At 50.9% G+C, this 18,210-nt stretch overlaps 1 protein-coding gene across 3 annotated transcripts in view; it reads right to left on the bottom strand.

The window, feature by feature from the left end:
* The window catches only part of CTIF (cap binding complex dependent translation initiation factor), a 141,422-nt gene that overhangs the window by 14,499 nt on the left and 108,713 nt on the right, over positions 1-18,210 (bottom strand). For all 3 annotated transcript variants that reach the window (XM_037374327.1, XM_037374328.1, XM_037374330.1), the window contains one exon: positions 2,393-2,548. In XM_037374327.1, coding sequence (XP_037230224.1) covers positions 2,393-2,548 — 156 coding nt within the window. The remainder of the gene's footprint in view (positions 1-2,392; positions 2,549-18,210) is intronic.

Below are 18,210 nucleotides of genomic sequence, written 5' to 3'. Positions count from 1 at the left end.
CCCTTCACCGGGCCACCCAGCACTGATGTCCTTGCTGTCATCCTTGTTTCCTCCTACCCAGCCCAGTTCCACAGCTAACGATGGTGTTAATAAGCTTTTATTTGGGGGAGGGGGGCAAGGAAAGGAGCTAAGTGAGGAAGCTTTGCAAGGGGAAGGGAAGAGACATTCCTGCCTCAGTCATCAGGCAACTTTCGCCGTCCTCTTGCTTACTCCCTCCCTGACCTTTGGCTGAGTCTGCCAAGGCTATAAAGGAAAAGGGAAAAGGAAAAAAAAAAAAAAAAAGAGACAGGGAAACTCAAAAGCAAGAGGAGCTGAAAGGACAGGCAGAGGGAGAGATGTTATCTTGCCTCTGGTAATGATTTATTGTCAAAGGATGGGTGGGCTGAGGCAGAGGGAGTGAAGCATGATTGTGGGCAGCACGAATGGGCTTTGCTGGGGGATGCCTGAGGGGGAAGGAGTTAGGGGCTGAGACGGTACGTGGGGATGTATTTGCTGATCAGCAGGACGGGGAAAAACCCATGATGAGCACCACTACACCTTGTGAACCTGTCCTGATGCAAACGGAGGTCCCAAACCTTAGTCTGCCCTGGGACACCAGCCCATGTGCTTCATGAAGCTCGCCAAGGGATGAGCCCTCCGTACGATTACAGAGTTTCCACCCCCTCATAGAGCACCCGGCAGGGTCAGCCTGTGCAGATGTCCCTGTCCCCTCCTGGTGCAGCTGGACCTCCTTGGCTGTGTCCACAGCCTGGTTTTGGCTCTGGCAACTGCCTCAGAGCCTGGCACCTATCACTGCTGATAATCGGTGGTCGGGTTCTCCTGGGCTGGCCGTGCGCCTCAGGATTAGCTGACGGCGGTAAAAAACAGTGGCGAGACAAAACCCCATCCCAGAGCCACAGAAGAGGAATGGAGTGAGTCAGGGTCACAACCCCGCAGAGTGAGCAGTCACGGATCAACTGTTTTGCTGGAAGGCTCAGGCTCACCCATGTCAGCTAAGCTAAGAGTCTTCTTCTCTGACAAACAACACCATGGGAACAGAGCTGTCCTGCTAGGGAACAGAGAGATGTACTTTTAAGAACCAAATTTATGCATGACGTCTTGATATCATTAGTAAAGGCTTTTTTTGGAGCTGCCCTGTAGCAAAATATATCCTTGATAACGTGAAATTCATGTCCTTCTGTACATCTCTACATTGTCACCATGTCCCCACATGGTGACAAGAGGGACTGTGTTGGCATGGCAAGGGCAGACCGGAGTGGGCAGGGAAAAATCCTGGCAGAATCAGGGCTGGGTTGTGTCACGACTGTGATGGGAAGCCAAGGGGAACGGGGACTTTGCTAGACGCCAAGATCTTCCCCATAAGGTGACACATACCGCTGTGGGCAGAGATTTTGGGGAAGTTTGGCTATTCTTAGCACCCCTCTCCCACCTCCTTCTCTGGATATGTGTGCCTCGTCACGATGCCCAGACTCCTTCTCACTGCTACACTCACCGTCTGTGAACCCTACCCACAATATTACTGTGAAGACAAAATGTTTATGATGTGCTTGCATTCAGAGAAAACTTCCCATGCATGTAAAAAAGTCATCGCTGGCATTTTCTTTATCTTCCCCTTGCCCAGGGTCTAGGGGAGAACTTATTTTACAGCAAGTTATTTATGGCCTGACAGAAGCACTACTGACAATTTGAGATTCACAGCTCCAACCTCGGGCAGCGAGGTGGATTTTTCTGAGAAAGTCTTCGACAGACAGCATCAGGAGACAAAACCATCTTTAAAACAGGACAGGGGAAAGCCTTCTCCTGCTCTGCTGAACATGAACACCTGAGTTGCCTTTTCTGTTTGTCCTCACCAAGGTTTCTGCCCCCACCCTGAACCACGGGGCAGTCAGGCTCTGAAATGAGCTTGTCAGGAGCTCAGATTCTGGTGCCCCAACCCCTGCGGCAGGGCTGGGTTTCTGCTGCACTAGGTGGGGGGTAAGGACATACGGGACCTCACCTCTCTCCCTCTTCCCTTCCCTCAGCCTGCCCCATCTATTCAGGCGGCTTCACCTGTTTTTAAGAAGCTTTTTAAGCACCTTGGGTAGGGATTTTCACAACGTTGGGATTTGCAAACTCAGACGCTGGGTTTGCAATCCTGACTGCTGGGCTTTGTGAACCCTTGGACAAAGGGGTTTTGCATGGAGCACGTGTTTTTAATTAGCAGAAACACAATATGCAGGAAAAGCCAAACATCCCGGCAGACACAGGTACTTTTGGGGTGAGAAGTGTTGATGCTGGCAAAGCAAACCGCTAGGAATCGTAAAGCAAACATCTACAAATCCTGGCCACCTCAGCCCTGCAACGCAGCAGCTTGGGTCCCAGGTGGAGAAGGACAAACCCTGAAGGCATTTACCTCCCTGAGGCAGGTATAAATGGGGCAGACAAGGACACGAAAGGGCTCTCCGGTGCTGCTTCTCATGGTGCCGAAGACTTCGCAGAGAAAGGTGATGAACCCCAGCCAGCGCTCCACGTCCCGCTGCTGCAACTCCTCCCGCATGGTGAAATCCTTCTGCAAGAGGGACAGAGACAACAGGCTGCATCAGCAAAACCGCATCGCCATGGGAGAGGCAACGGCTGTCTAGAGAGAGAATTAGGAGGAAATTGAAACTCAGGGTGGGGGGAGGAAGACAGACAGACTGACTCTTTAGTAACAGTGGGGAGATTACTCAATGCACGCGGAGTGGCTGGAATTTCAACACAGCAAAGCCACCAGAAAGCAGGTATTGTAGAAATACCACCAACCCTTGCAATAACTGCCATGGCTTGCGCTACAGACGGCGTCCCTGTCCTCTGTCCTCCCCCTCGGACAGACATGGTGACTCTTTCCCATATCCACAACCAAGATCAAATAAAAGCAGCAACAAAGAGGTTAAATTAAATGCAGGGGAAATGCAATGAAAGCTGGTGGCCGTGCCAGGCTTGATGGTCCAGGTGGACCTGCCCAGCCTGTTCATTCCAGTATCTTCAGCAGACCCAGTGTCTGGCCAGGGGCATCTTAATGGCCTGGCTGCTCCCTGGGGTCTCACAAAATTACAGCACAGACTGGCTCCTTGCCTGACCAGAAGATCAGGGCAGCCTGAGCTTGGCATTAAAAGGTCACCCTGCTCCTGAGCTGATGGTTGCCATGACCAAGGATTATCCAAATGACGTGATTTATGGAGCAACATCAGGAGGAAGCATGCAGGGAGAGAGCTGACTCTCCATCAGTCCTCCAGCTGGGGAGAAAACAAGGGATTTGCCCAAAAGCAGGGCATGAACAAAGGATGTATGTGTTGGGAATGTGTGGCAAAGAGCAAGGGGCAAGACAGAAAAGCAAATAAAAGCTTTTCTAGAGGCTTATCTAGAAATGTGCCATTTCTAGAGGATGGCACAAGGGAGTGCATCACACTCAGAGCCAAGAGGGTTTCCCTGGGCTCTCAGCAATGCTGCAGAGCTTCTTGCACGATGTCCCACACAACTTTGCTTGTCTGTGTCCATAGTGACCTTTCCTTGGTACTAAAAATTAGTAGACACTAACTAGGGGAAAATTAAAGAACAGGACAAGTTCGTTCTCAGCAACGAGTGTTCCCAGTGTGGGTTGCGCAACATTTGAAATCCAGCAACTAAATAGATTATCTTCTATCTTTTTCATCTCAGTTTATTCCTACTGCCTGAGACAAAGGGCTTTTTGCTCCTGCGAATGCTCCGACCTGCAGCTGCACTCCGCAAAGCCAGGGAGATATAAAAGCCACCACACCAAAGTTCCCTCTCATGCCCTGGACAACACATGAAACAAAGGTAAGTAAAGCAGCTGCTAAAGAAAACCAGGCAAAAGCATGATGATTATTTTCATGACACAACCGTATGCATAGAAGATCCAAGAGAGGAGCTATTTATAAGTTTCATTACAAAAGGAAAAAAAAAATTTGCATATGCAGGAAAAAGACTTGTAAAAGAACCGAGGCACTTCTTAACCAAACAGTGATGACTAATCCCTCTCTCCACCCATTTCTATAAGGCAATTGCCCAACTGTGTCTGCGACTCCAAAGTCAACCTGTAGCTAAATCCTGTTGGGTCTTTTCAGACTCTCTGGGGGAGTTTGTAGAGTCTGTCCTTTCGTTATCCAGCTGGTCCCAGGGCAGCGACAGAGGAGAGAGTTATTTGCCAGCTCAGGTTATCACCCCAGGGTTACCAAATTACTTGAATTTTAATTTAAAAAAGTCCAAGAGAAATGACCTCCTGATTTTTGAGAAATTACAAACCACAAGCAAGAGCATCCCGTGCCCCTTGTCTGCACTGATGGGGACCTCCAGCCTTACCACCCATAAAGTCACCCACCTGTCACCTCCAGCCTGGAACAAAAAGCACCCTCAGAACCCTGGAGCTTTTCACTGATGCCCTGAGACCTCTCGATCCCCTGGCACTGAGCTGTCTCCTGCATCTCATGCAGCATCCCTGCTGTCTCCAGCCCCCAAGCCATCCTGTCCCTCCCAGGCTGGATGCCCCCCGACAGCCCCCTTGTCCTGCCTGGGAATGTCCACGCTGATGTACCCAGGGAGCTGGGCCATGTTTCGAGGTCCCTGGGACATGCTGGGAAATTCCTAGCCACTCGGGATAACCACATGGGCTCTGCAGTCCCAGATTACTGGAAAAGAATAAAAGCCACTGCAGGAAAGTCTCCTCCTTCCTGTTCCTGCTTCAAATATACCACCCCGCTCTGCAGCCTTGCGAGAGAGAAAAATGACTCTTCAACATTTCCTCTTTACAAGAATATTTTCTGTAAAAAAACCCGATCAAACCAATCAACCAAACAAAAAAATTCCATAAAATGACCACCCAACTAAGCCAACTCTCAGGCCTGGGATGGGAGCTGGGCAGGAAGGGATACCACCGCCTAGCACCCTCTTTTTTTCATCCCATGGCACCTGACGGGTGTTGCCACCCAGCAGAGACATCAGTGACCACCGTCCCCCCAGCTTTGCAGCTGAAGAAGACCCTTGCAAAAGAAAAGGGACTGGGGTCCTCTCCCAACCTCCCCAAGTAATGAAAAAGCTAGTGCAGACTTTAATGGACCCCCATGAAGGACAGGAGCAGGGGATGTAATGTGGGATGAATGCAAACATCACCATGAACGTTTTCACCCAGAATGTGATAGAGCAGTGGGAATAATTCTGCTTCACTAGCAGCCTGAGTTTGGGCCAAATTTTGCAAAAAGAGATCATCTGCATGTACTTTGCAAAAGGGGAGGGTGATACAGATTCCTTTGACAAAAGTAGGGAAAGCACCTTGCCAGAGGCAGGAATGACATCTTCTGGACCATGCCTGACTACAGACAAGAGATGGGCTTGCCAGGAGCTGAACCTCTGTGGTAGCTGGACTTGCAGCACCAGGGCTCTCCTGAAGCACCCCGAGATACCCATCCGCTTCGGTCCTGCAGGGTGGTGCTACACCAGTGTCGCAGGACGCATGAGGAAGGTGGCCTGGGGAGCTTTGTTCTTAAACTGGGCTTTCAGACACCCGGTCTGACCAGTACCATGGCACGCACAGACAGGCAAGCCGACACCAATGCTGCCCATGTAGAGGTGTCCTGCTCCCCTGGAGGTGTCCATGTTTGAGGAGACTACTGCTGTCATCTAAGTAATTTGGTCAACAGAGCTATGGGTGCGATTCACCTGGTTGCACATCAGCCGTGCTCCCAGAAGGACCCACATGACCCACCACACTGGGCATGGAGAACACGGAGAGGAACCCAACTGCTTCTCGGAAGAGCATGCAACCAAAATGGATGAGCCACACCAAGAGCGTGGGAGAGGTGAAGAGCTGGTTGGCAGTGAAGAGTGGCTCAGCAGAGCACAAACCCCATGTCCTGCGTGCCCAGGGCACATCTGATGGAGCCATGCCCTGACCCACAGACCTCCACACCACTGACCAGAAGCTTTGAGAAGGCTGAAGAGCGCTGAAACCAGACGGCCGGGTCACTGCCCTGCCCAGTGAACTTTCTTTGCTCTGGAAATGCCTCACGGAGTTATATAAAAATAACCTGTGGATTGGCTTGCCCCGTGCTTAGGTGGTGATGTCAGGGCAGTAAGCAAATTATCTTTCATCAGTTTGGCTGTATTTTTAAACATGAATTGTATTACTAATTTGAGGGTGCCCTGGCCTGTAGATAATCTGGGCGCATTTAATGGATGACCTTCCTTCAGCGCCTATAGATTAAAATAAGATGTATTTATACCAGGTAGCAGGCTTGACCTCCCTTCCCTGCCTGGTTTGGGAGAAAAGTTCATTGGGAAATCACGTAGCAAGGCGGGGATGCCAAGGGGACATATAAAGAGGTCTCATACAGGACAAGTTTGGGGCATAAACCTGAAGGCTAACCATGTTCGGCATGTTGGGCCTCACCATGCATGATGGGCAGGTCTGGGGTGGCCCATGTTCATGCAAGATAGAGATGGGCTATGGCTCAGCCCACACTCTGACATCCCCCGCTGGACCTTTTCCAGGCTTGGCTGAAGCTCCTGCCAGCAAGGGAAACAGAAAATGCTTTGATCTTGGGGCTCTCCACTCTTGCACCCAAGTGAAAGACCGCTCCTCATCTCGATGCAGATGCAGCTCATGCAATGCTACCCTTTCTTGGCCCAAACATGAGACCTCTCCAAAACAAGCACCAAGCTAGAAGATCCAAGAGGACGGGCCGCTCCATGGAAGAGGAGGAAAATCCATCCTCTACCATCTTTGGTGAGCAGCAGAGTCAAGCGAGATGAGAAGCAGCATTTTGCCGTTGGATCTAAGCCCTTGCTCCAGCCCAGACAGCTGCAGCCGAAAATTCATCCCTTGGGAGTTAGCCACACTTTTTTTAAGACGAGTCCCAAATAACTTTTCCCCAGATCTGGGCCCACCGACTCACGGCTGACTCTGTCAGTGGCAAGTTAGAGGGCAAAAGTTTAGCGTGGGATAAAAATGAAGGTTAATTTAAGCATCGCCACCTTCTGATGGAAAAAAAAAGACACATTTGGGCTTGTTGCTCTGTAAACACAGGGCTCTTCCTCCGGCAGCTCGGCTGTTTACTCAGTCATTGTCAAGGAGGCAGGAAATACTGAGTCAGAAATACTGCACAAAAAGAAATATATAACGCTTAGATATCAGTGCTAGGCGCTATATAAAAAGCTGAGAGAAGCCGTGCTAAATACTTACTCTTACTGGCAATGCGCTACAAAAGGTTGGAGCCTTAAATGGCTCTTTGGAAAGGGCTTGAGAGAAATAAAATGGGTTGGGGGAGGGAGCTGGCAGGCAGGGGCTTTAACCAGCCCTTGTTGCTCTCCTGGAGGAGCACGCCAACGCCTGCTCCCTCCCCAGACCCTCCTCGAAAGGTCTACAACAAATGACATTTTGCACGCTTAACATTGCTGCGTTATTCCCTGTTTATAAAAATAATACTTCTATGCAAGTCCCGGCTTGGAGGAGGTTCTGGAGTGCAGCTTTGCTTTCTGAGGGGTATAACCCAGTGAACTGAGTAGTTTATAGCACTGGCGTTCAGAAGAGGCTCAGAGGGTGCTGGAGGAACCTGTGACAGCACCAGGGAGAGATCGAACACCTCCAACCATGGATGCTTGGGGTCTCACCGAGCACCTCTGAAGCAGAGCTACCACCCACAGCTTCATCAGGAACATCCCACTCCACACGGACACCTCTACACAAGCTCCTTTGCTGTACTAAAACCACCAGACATGGTGGGACATGAGGTGGGACCATCTGCTCTTCTTCCAACTACCCTCAGCAACACTCCCAGCCTCTCTGCCCCACTCTGCTGACACTCTCCAAGGACCACACCACACTGAGACCACACCACACCATCCCTGCCTGTGCTACTGCAGCACAGGGACAATAAGACAAAGCAGAGTAAGACAACAACAGAAAAACTGCTTTGAACCAACAGCTTCCATGTGGGACTGGGAAACAGTAACACAGGAGGCTGAGATTTATTCCCAGTCCTGTGTGGGCTCCCATCACCTCTGCACCCTGATTTCCCAGCTGGCAAGCGGGAACGATTTACTCATCTTCCTCTGCAAAGCGCTTTGGGGTGTGTGACAGAGACATGCAAATCATGGCAATTATTATTACTCCAACAAAGGAGCTATTGACATTTAAAGCAGATAAAGCTTCTAAATTACGGATGACACCCTGTGCCCAGCCTCGCAAAGGTCCCAACTTCACCCAGCCATGAGGCATTTCACTCCCACAGACTTTCATCACATTGTTTCCTCCAAGCTAGGTCTGCACCAGATGAACATGCACCAGCTTCTTCTCAGGGTGTTTTGGCCACTTTGGAAAGGCAGCAAATCTGACCGGTGGCCTTCAGCATGGACCTGGTTTCATGATGGTCACAGCTCTGTGAACATTTCTAATCACAGGGGTCTCCAAAATGCACGGCATGGTGAAGGTCTAGGTTACCAGAACTGTGACCACCATCCTGTGGGCACCTACCACCCATCAGCTGACCACTAGATGATATATAACTTGTATGAAATGCCACTGGCCAATTCTACAAGAACAACCTCCCATCCATCAAACTGACACAAACGGTGCTTATTCCTCTCAAAAGGATTTGGGCAGGAAGGGGAAAGTAAGGTCAGAAAACTCCTTGTTCATCTAAAGGAGAGGCTGAGCAAACTCCCAGGATTAGGAACATCCGTGATTTTTAAATTCCTCAGGTTTGGGTAACTGAGGCAGCTGATAAGCAGAGCCAACAGGAGCTGTGGTACTTCCTGTGTCCCCAAACAGCCTGCAGTGACCTGAAGCTCCTGCCCCTGGTCTCACCACGGCCTCTCCACCTGGCTCCAAATCTGGGAGCAACGGCAATTACCCACCCCATGTGGGCATCTCATCGCTTGAGCTAGTGACCTCTCTGAAGGCTTTAGGGGCTGCAGAGGTGCAAGCAGTTAATTATTGATTTAGTTGAGGTTTAAAGCACCCAGGTGGGAACATAATGATGGCTGTGCAAACAGAAAAGCATTGCTGTTAGCTAGCAGCTGCTAGAGATCTTTGAGCACTGTCTCAGTGGAAGCTGTGATGACCAAGAGGATGAAGCAGCAAGGGCTGTGTACCATGAACAACAAATATCATTTTGTCCAGGTGTAAAAATCTTCTTTAATGACCCTCTGAGTGCAGAGAAAGCAAAGCGAGGAGAAGAGGCAGCCCAAAGGAAATCCTCTGGTGTCCTGTTATCTCCTTCTTTTCAGAATTGAGATGTGGCGATGTCCTGGGAAGATACTATGTCCCACGGGTCAGCACAGCTCACCACCGAATTGGAGCAAATCTCGTTTCCAGAACCAGAACACATTTCTATCTCCACCGAATTACTAAGGCTTATACCACGTTATCACAGGTCCATTCCTCCAAATCATTTTCAAGTGGGATAATGCCCAGAGCAGAAGTACTCTGGAAGAGAGAGTGGGATGCTCTGGGAGCTCTGGCTGCTTCACCAGAGGATGTTTGCCAGTATGTCCTCCAGCGGTACCCAGGTGACAGCGTTGTCTTCCTTGTTACTTAATTTTTATTGCCGCCCTTCCTATCTAGCACCTTTCTGGGTTCCCAAACACGTGCCAGAATGTCAGCTCAGCTGGATAACAGCAGTTTATCACCACTTTAAAGCCCTGTTATCCCACGGACCCGGACACAATCACACAGCAAAATGTCATCGCCTGCCGCAGCCAGCCCTTACAGCGAGCAGAGGGGCATGGACAGCCAGCAGGACACACTGACACAGGGAAATAATGATACCTTTGAAAGCCAGAAGCCAACCTCTCAGTCCCATGAAGAGAGACTGGCAGGGAGACAAGGGACCACAAAGATACACAAATTAATTTCCTTTCTGGGTTGTTGTCAGAGCAGCTGGTGTGCCTGTTCGACCCAGCCCTCCAGGGCTGTAATGCCCAGAGGCAGCTCCTGCTCGGCAGGCTTGGTCCCCTGGAGTGTTGCAGAAGAACCTCCATTAAGTCCTGTTGCTGCAGGAACCATGAGGCAGCAACGCGCCCTTTGCTCTTGCAAGTGTATGTGGGAAAACCTTGGGTTACCTTTGGATGTTGGCAGACACCGTGAGTCCTCTCCCAGGCAGCAGATAGGGGCAAAGCATCCATGTCCCCAAAACCATCCTATCCCCCAGGCCAGTAAATCCCTCCCTGCTACACAGAGGTGGTAGGAAGACAGGCAATCAAGCACAGTGGGTCCCTGCCCATCCCAGCATCTGCAGCAGGGCATGGAAAAAATGTAAAAATGTATTAATATAAATCTCCCAGCCCACGGGCCACGTTCCCCAAAGCATGAACTCTGTGTAAAACCATGCTGGTTTGAAGAAATCCCCCAGGCAAGTGTATAGAGGATGTTTTATATGGGTGGGGAAGGTTTGATGAGCAGTTTTCAAGCCCTTCCCCGCATCAGGGCAAGGTCTGAGCCCCAACACCATCCCCAACATCTGCTCAGAGGCCAATTCTATGGCCGAAAACGTGCCCACTCCATGCCCAATGCCAGCTTGGGGTGGTGACTAGGATGCCAAGAGAGGCCGATGGATGGATCCTGCCTTCAATTGCCACAGCCAGGGGTGTCCTGCCTTGCAGCCCACCGGGATGCGCCAGGGACCAGCTGGATTTTGCCAGCAGGCTGTGCTTTTATTGTAAGCTCTGAACACGCAATGTGTCCTCTCTACAAGGCAAAGGTGCTAAAAGGTCTATTGGGACGGGCCAAGTTTGCAAAGAGGGATATAAAAGGAAGAAAAGTGGCCATGGAGGCAGGTGCTGCTTTGTCCAGGCACCACGAGTGGAGAAATTCCGCTTGCATTTAAAATGAAGCTGCACCTGTTGAAATTCAAGTCTGCCCAAGGATGAATGAAACCAGGTAGGGAAAAAAAGCAGTCAGCTAACCCTGTTTGCCATTGGGAGCTTTTCTGCACAGACGCGCTTGGTTTATGTTGGCTTAGTCCTATGAGGGATTTTCCTGGGTGCCTGGGAGCTGGCAACAAGATGCTCTCCCTGTGGGATGCTAAGCTCTTTCTAGTGAGTATGTGCTTGGTGGTGCTTCACCGCAGGGTGGGACCACCAATCTGCTGAGCTGGCTGGGGATTGTAGGACATCAAGGCTTGACCTCTGCTTCTCCGTAAGCCAGGACTGATGGATGAATGAAGCCTGGTGGCTTCCCTCATCCCCAGAACCTGCCCGTGAAGTGGAAGACCCCAAGCTGGGTGGTGCAGGGAAGCAGACAACCTTTGGATGGACCTCAATGCACACAGATAGCTACAAACAGTTCCAAGAGGCAGGAAGTGTTATAGAATCACCAAATGGTTTGGGTTGGAAGGGACCTTCAAAATCCCTCTAGTCCAGCCCCCTGACATGAGCAGAGACATCTTCCACCAGACCAGGTGGCTCCAAGCCTCATCCAACTTGGCCTTGAGCACTACCAGGGATGGGGCACCCACAGCTGCTCTGGGCAGCCTCTGCCAGCGCCTCGCCGCCCTCACTGGCAATAGTTTCTTCCTTCCATCCAGCCCAAATCTCCCCTCTTTTGATTTAAAACCATGCCCCTTGTCCTGTCGCGACAGGCCCTGCTAAAAACTCTGTCCACATCTTTCTCCTGAGCCCCCTCTAAGTGCTGCAAGGCTGCAGTAAGGTCTCCCCGGAGCCTTCTCCTCTCTGGGCTGGACAACCCCAGCTCTCCCAGCCTGTCCTCCCAGCAGGGGTGCCCCGGCCTCTGACCATCCCCGTGGCCTCCTCTGGCCCCACTCCAGCAGGTCCAAGTCCTCCCTGTGCTGAGGACCCCAGAGCTTTACTATGGCCAGAGATCTCGGCTTTCTCCTTTAAAAGAAAGCAAAAAAAAAAAAAAAAATAGAAAGAAAGAAAGATGGATGCATGAAATCATGGTGGATGGGAGAGCACAGGGTGTCATGCCTGGCAAATTCATCATGGGATGGGTTTTCCCTTCATCTTCCCAGAGCCTGAACTGCATGGGTGAGGAGGGAACCGGAGGAGTTAATGGACTACCAGTCAGAGATATTTGTGGCACCCTGAGTTTGTGTAAAGTTTCATACCGGGACCCTTTTCTAAATTCTTTTGGTCATGGGAGAAAACATTGCAACTGTTTAGTCTGCAGGGAGGTGATGGCTCTGGCCCAGCACTCAACATCACTGAGCAAACATGCTGGAAAGCAAAGGGGCTGACACCCCTCTTGTCTCCTCCCTTGCTTTTCACTCTGTCTCTTCCACCACCGTGGCCAAACATCTGATGGGCATCAGGGTTGGTGCCGAAGCTCCCTGCTGGAAACACAGCTCTGGGCTGCCTGGGATGGGGGACAAGCCACCACTGAAAGCCAGGACCTGGAGGTGAAGTACCAGTCTGCTAAAAAATATTATTTACACAAAAGAGTTCAGAAAATCTTTTCTCAGGGGCTAATACTTATGAATCCTATGAAGCCAGGGAGATTCTGCTATAGGAAATGTATTTGGCTATTTTGTTTCAGATGGATGTAAAAGATGCATGAATCTTCTCTGCTTATCCCCTGAAGCATGGAGGTATGGAGCACCAAACAACACCTCAAAGCTGCCTGTCTATGCCAGAACAGCTGAGATTACAGAAAAGAGCTGGAGAAAACAACAGTAAACTGCAAAATGCCGCGATCCCTCCAAACTTTCTTTCTTAAAGGGATACTCATGATTACCGCGGCATATTTTGCAGCATTGGCAGAGTGGCAGACTGTCAGCATCACCACGTAAGACCACTGGAATATTAGAGAGATGCAAGGAAACAGACCTAACTCTTATCAATGAAGCAGAAACGGAAAGGTTTTCTTTTTCCAGCCTGACACTACTTCCTTAGCCAGTGCACACTTTGCTCTCACTGTCTTCCCCTCCAGTTCCTGCTGCTCCTGGGCTAGGGGTGATATTGCTGGGTTTGGGTTTCCAGTGCTGCCAGAGATGCTCCTCCTAGCCCTTCTTTATTAAAAAAATAGTATGTAGAGCAACAGTAATAAAAGAAAGAAAGAAAGAAAGCAAGCAAGCAAGCAAGCAAGCAAGCAAGCAAAGTGGAGGAATTTATTACTGGGAGGGGAAAAGGAAGCACTGGGTTTGGATGCTTGGCAAGGGGGGAAAGCATGGGGGGCCACCCAGGGGTGGCAGCACTGCTGATGAGACCAGAGGACATGTCATGATGGGGTGGCATCATCTAGCCATGCAACATTTACTCATTTACTCCTGTCCTCAAGACTCAGATGCTGTGTTTCGCACCGGTATCAGCCCCAGCCAGGTGTGGGACAGGGATGTGAAACAATTCTCATGTGCCTCATTCCTGACCCGCTGCATATCCTCCAGCACCTCTGCTCCTGGGACTCACCTCACCAAAGCCACTTCACACCAGCATTTTGCATTTGCTTGTTTAAATGTCAGCAGCAGGAAAAGATGAGGCTGTGCAAAATGATACCCACAGGGGAGGTAAGAGAGATGTGGACTCCATGGCAGCACCGATTCTCCAAATCCAGATTTTGACAGGTAGGTACACACAAACATCCAGCAGTGAAAAAACCTGAGCCTAAACCTGGCCAGGGGATGCTGAGGGTGCCCATGCTGTGCTACCCACGCTGCAGGTCCCATGGGACCATCCCTCTGAGGTGCCACCACAGCAGGCCAGCTGTAAAGACCAGCCAAAATCCGCTCGGGGCAGGCTGGGCTTGAGCATGTCAATCAAACTCCCTCAGCTGGAAACTAAATTTGGCATAAATTCTTGTGGCTCAGCTAGAAATCCTTAAAAAAGAAGAGATTTCCTGCTGACAAGCACAAGAGCATCCCCCATATCCCATAGCTGAGTGACACCAGGGATGGGCAAAGCACAAGCTACCCCATTTTTCCCCCCTTCCCAGGAAAAAAGAAAAATAGGTACTGTGCTCTCCAGCATCCTTTTAGCCAAACCCCAACTCTGGGGTGATGCTGGCAACTGCATCTGCTCTGACCTTGGCTCAGGAGGTGAGGTCCCTGGCACCTGCTTCTCCAGCATGCTCCTCTGCCAGAAGGATGCTTCACCCCCTAGCAAAGTGACAGGGGGACGTGGGGGTTTGCAGGATGGGTCCCAGGCAGGGCAATGCCTTGCAGGGTCCCAATGAGCCTCCAAAAAATCCTGTCCCCAGGCCAGGTAAAGAGAACCAGCAGGGCTGGAGATGGCAAGGCGGCTGTGGGTAGCAGCAGGAGGGATCTTCCAACCCCACAGCATCCTGAAATCCCCACCTCAGGGCGGCTGCAGCAGCCTGAGCCGGATTTATGCCAGAGTAGGCAGGAGCAGATGGTCTGGCGGGAAGGTGCCTTAGGCTGGCTGAATCCCTGGGCTGGCAGGAACATGCTCCCGCATCCCGGGACTGTATTTGAGCCTTTCAGGAGAAAACAGACAGCCGGAGCTGATGCCAGTCCAGCCTGGTCTGAGGGGATCTCAATGCTGAAGTGTCCCCCCTTCCTCCAGCATAGCGGGTGCAAGGGTGTCCTCAGGCATTTCCTCACCTCTCATTCAATGGATAAATGGATTTTGAGGTTGTTTAGTTGTTCCGCCCCTCCCCCCCCCCCCCCCTTCTCCTACCAAAGCCTCAGGGGCACCCTGTGTGGCCCTGAGCATCCTCATCCACCAGCAATGGCTGGGAGCAGCTAGGAGCCCACCCCACGGGTCACTTGCTGCCCAGATCTGGCCCAGAGCTGCAGGCAGGCTGTGCAGTCTGCAGTCTCCACCTAGAGCCCGGCAGAGCCTCTGCTCCACACTGCTTCTGCGCTACAGTCCATGCACAGGCTGTGCACGGGTCCCACCAGCCAAAGGCCCCTGGTCTGAACCTGGCTGTACTTTGAGCAGGCAGCAGCTCAGCCAGGGATGCTGACACTGCTCACCACCATACTGCAGGACCGAGAGGAACCTCTGCTAAGTCCCACCACCACTTGAAGATGCCCAGATAGGTCATTCACTGGCCAGCGGAGATGATGGGACACCAAGTACTATCCCTAAGGTCACATCACATGCTGGAGCAGGGGCTGGTCCCCACCATGGCTGTGAAGCCTTGGCCCCTCCAGGGTGAAAAGGAGCCAGGAGAAACCACACACAACTTATTTACGGTAGTAAAGCTGATGGCTATTTTTTCACGACACACCTGAGCATTGCAATATAAAAATCTTACCAGTGCACTGAATTCAGGTCAAATATGCCATTCTTTCAATCCTAAAGGCTTTATTGTTTTCTGGGTTTTCCTTTTTTTTTTTTTTTAACACAACTTAGTCCTAGTCCTGCTTACCATCAATCTCTCAGCTGCACAATGCCCTGCTACTCACAACTCAACACCTTCTCTGTGCACAGCCTCAAGCCTGGCTGTGTTGGATGGACTCCAGCCCCTGGCTACTTGCAGGGCAGTGGGGACGACCCTCATGGCATCCCCCTGTGCTGCCCACTGGTACATCAGTGGCCCTAGGGCCACCTCCAGCTGCAATTCAGCTCCTCAAGTCTGTGAGCCCTGAAACCCACCCCTGGGCTTGGGCTGAGGACTGATGGGCAGTGCAGCCCCACAGTCAATTTAAATTGGGGTGCAGCTCAGCTGTTCCCAGCTCGGAGGGCTCCTAGTGCCTCTGCGCCACAGCTCCTGTCCCCGTCCCCTCCCTCCTATCAGTGGGAAAATATTGCCTTTTTTTTTTGCTCTCCATTAAAACCCCTGATCTTGGGTTAAACCCCTTTCTGTGCTCCATTAAAACCGCCCTCATTTCACCATCAGCCCCCAAGGAGGCGATGCACGGGTGCTCCCTCACCCCCGCCATGTCCCTGCGTTGTGGAAAGGCTGCGAAGGGCCCGACGGCTCCTACAGCCACCGCTCCACTTGGGAAAAGCGGCAAGTTTAAAGCACGCAGCTTGATATTTAATCTCGGGCTCTCCAATAACTCACAGACCCGCATGGAACCTGTCTGCCAGCAGCTCCCGTAACCTCGATGGCAAAGCCAGGCGAGCTGCATTACTCCGGGCAGACGGCAATGCTTTGGCCAGTCTCACGGGTGACGGCGCGGCCAGCTCTAATTGATGCCCAGCTCTTCCCTTCACCTGCTGGCACGGGCAGGGTGCCAGCCCGCTCCCCTGGCTCCCTCTCCTGCTCGCTGCCGACACTTGCATGGGTTACGTTTGGCCCTGGATGACTAGGCAAAATAATCGAAAAATTAGAATAAACCCATAAAATTATTCAAAATAACAGAGCAATAAATATTAAAATAAAAATTTAAAAAATACAATAATAAATACTCTGTTACAGAATTACAGAGCACCTTCAGAAGCACAACTGGGGGCAAATGAGAGGGAAGGCATCTCCTTCCCGCTCCTTCTTTTCCCCATGCTTGAGAGCAGGAGGATGCAGGCAGCTAGGGATGCTCCTCACAGCCACCATGGGGCTGCGTTCCCTTTACCCCTGCAAGCCTGTATATATACCACGTAAATCTGTGTGTACATGAATTTAGAATTGCCTTTGAATTCCTGGGCACATAGAAAATAAATTCCATCTGCAAAGCTGTATTTAGCAGGCAGCTTTCACCGGTGAGCCCCACAGCAGTATATGAAACCAGGACAGTGCTGTCAACATCAGCACAGAAATGTAAGGAAAAAGGTTTCCAAGCTCTGAAAGTTTCTGCAAACCCCCAAATGAAGGGGTTTACACAAGGGCAGCATCATTTGCCACCTCTGCCTGCGCTGGGCTCCTGCGGGGCTGCCAGAGCCCATTGCAAGCATCATCTCTGAGGTTGACCACCCAGATGTCCCTCATCCCTGCAGAAGAGCTGTGGGGAGCAGCTCAAGCCAAGGAGGCTTTCCCCATTGAATTACCACCTCACCTTGGGAAGAGCCCATCAAACCCTTCTGGAAGAGAAACCCAAGGCAGCAACGCTGGGCTCATGCATAGGTCGAGGAGATGGATGCGGCGCGGCTCCATGGAGCCGAGCATGCAAACCCTCACCGCTGCGGCACTCGAGATGCGCACCTTTATGGCTTTAGGGTTTGCCCCAGGGACCTTGGGACTCTTTTTTTCCCCCCTCCTGTCTTTCATGAAGCAACCTCTCTGATATCTCCTAGGCAATGTCTTTTCTGAGACAAGTGGTACTACTGCGCCTTCTGTGCACAAACCGGACCATCTATAATTCAATTAAATTAAAAACAGCCACGGAAAGAGGGACGATGGGTTTTGTGGTCAATGCTGGACATGGCGTACAGGTCAGATGCTCTCCAGCTGTACTCAGATCCTCCTGCCACCGTCAAACCACAAACTGTTCCTCACCAAAGACCTAGACCTTAATCATGTTAAGGGGGGAAAAAGTCTGCCTTTCAGCATTAATCATGTATATTACTTCCACAGCCCAATTCCCACAGTATCCCCCCGGTGTCTTTATCCTCACGACGCCTATGATGCAGAAAGGGTGGCTATCACTGGGAGGTTACGTTGTTTGCTCAAATAAGAGGAAGCCTACGGGAAAGGAATGATTTCAGCTCATTCCTCCCAGATCCTCATGCTCAGCATGGTAAACCCTTCCCATTGCACCCTGATTTACTGAAAGGAATCAAACAATTCCCCAGTACCTAATGCCACATCATCTACATCCCAAGATGGGATTCAAGCTAGATTTTCCTCTTCCATCCTCTGCCTGGGTCAACAACAGATTTTTGGCCACCGCCCTGGCTGAGCCCCTCCAGAAGTAGTCACACCAACTACCTTAAACCCAGTTGAGCGCACTGAAATCGAAGTGCAACCTCTGCCAAAACCCATGGGGTTCGACTCAAGTTTCTACCAGAGCAAAGCACAGCACCGAACCAAGGGCAGGACATTTCTGGGGCATTAAGAGATTAAACTAAGATGATGAAGAAATCCCGCATAGGTATGCATTAGGGTGTGTAACAGGGTATACAACAGAGTATGCACTAGGGAATGCAACAGGGTGTGCAGTAGGGTATATCAAAGAGTATACATTAGGATATACCATAGGGTATGCGATAGAGAATGCATTAAGATATACCATAGGGTACACATTAAGGTATGCATTAGGGAATGCAGTAGGGTATGCAGAAGCTATACATTAGGGTATACCCATAGGGTACGCAATAAGGAATGCAGCAGGGTAGAGCACAGGGTATGCATTATTTTATGCATCAGGGTATGCCATAGGGTAT

Source organism: Falco rusticolus, chromosome Z (assembly GCF_015220075.1).
Source record: "Falco rusticolus isolate bFalRus1 chromosome Z, bFalRus1.pri, whole genome shotgun sequence".
Lineage (NCBI taxonomy): Eukaryota > Metazoa > Chordata > Aves > Falconiformes > Falconidae > Falco > Falco rusticolus.
This window is presented reverse-complemented; position numbering and strand designations above follow the sequence as displayed.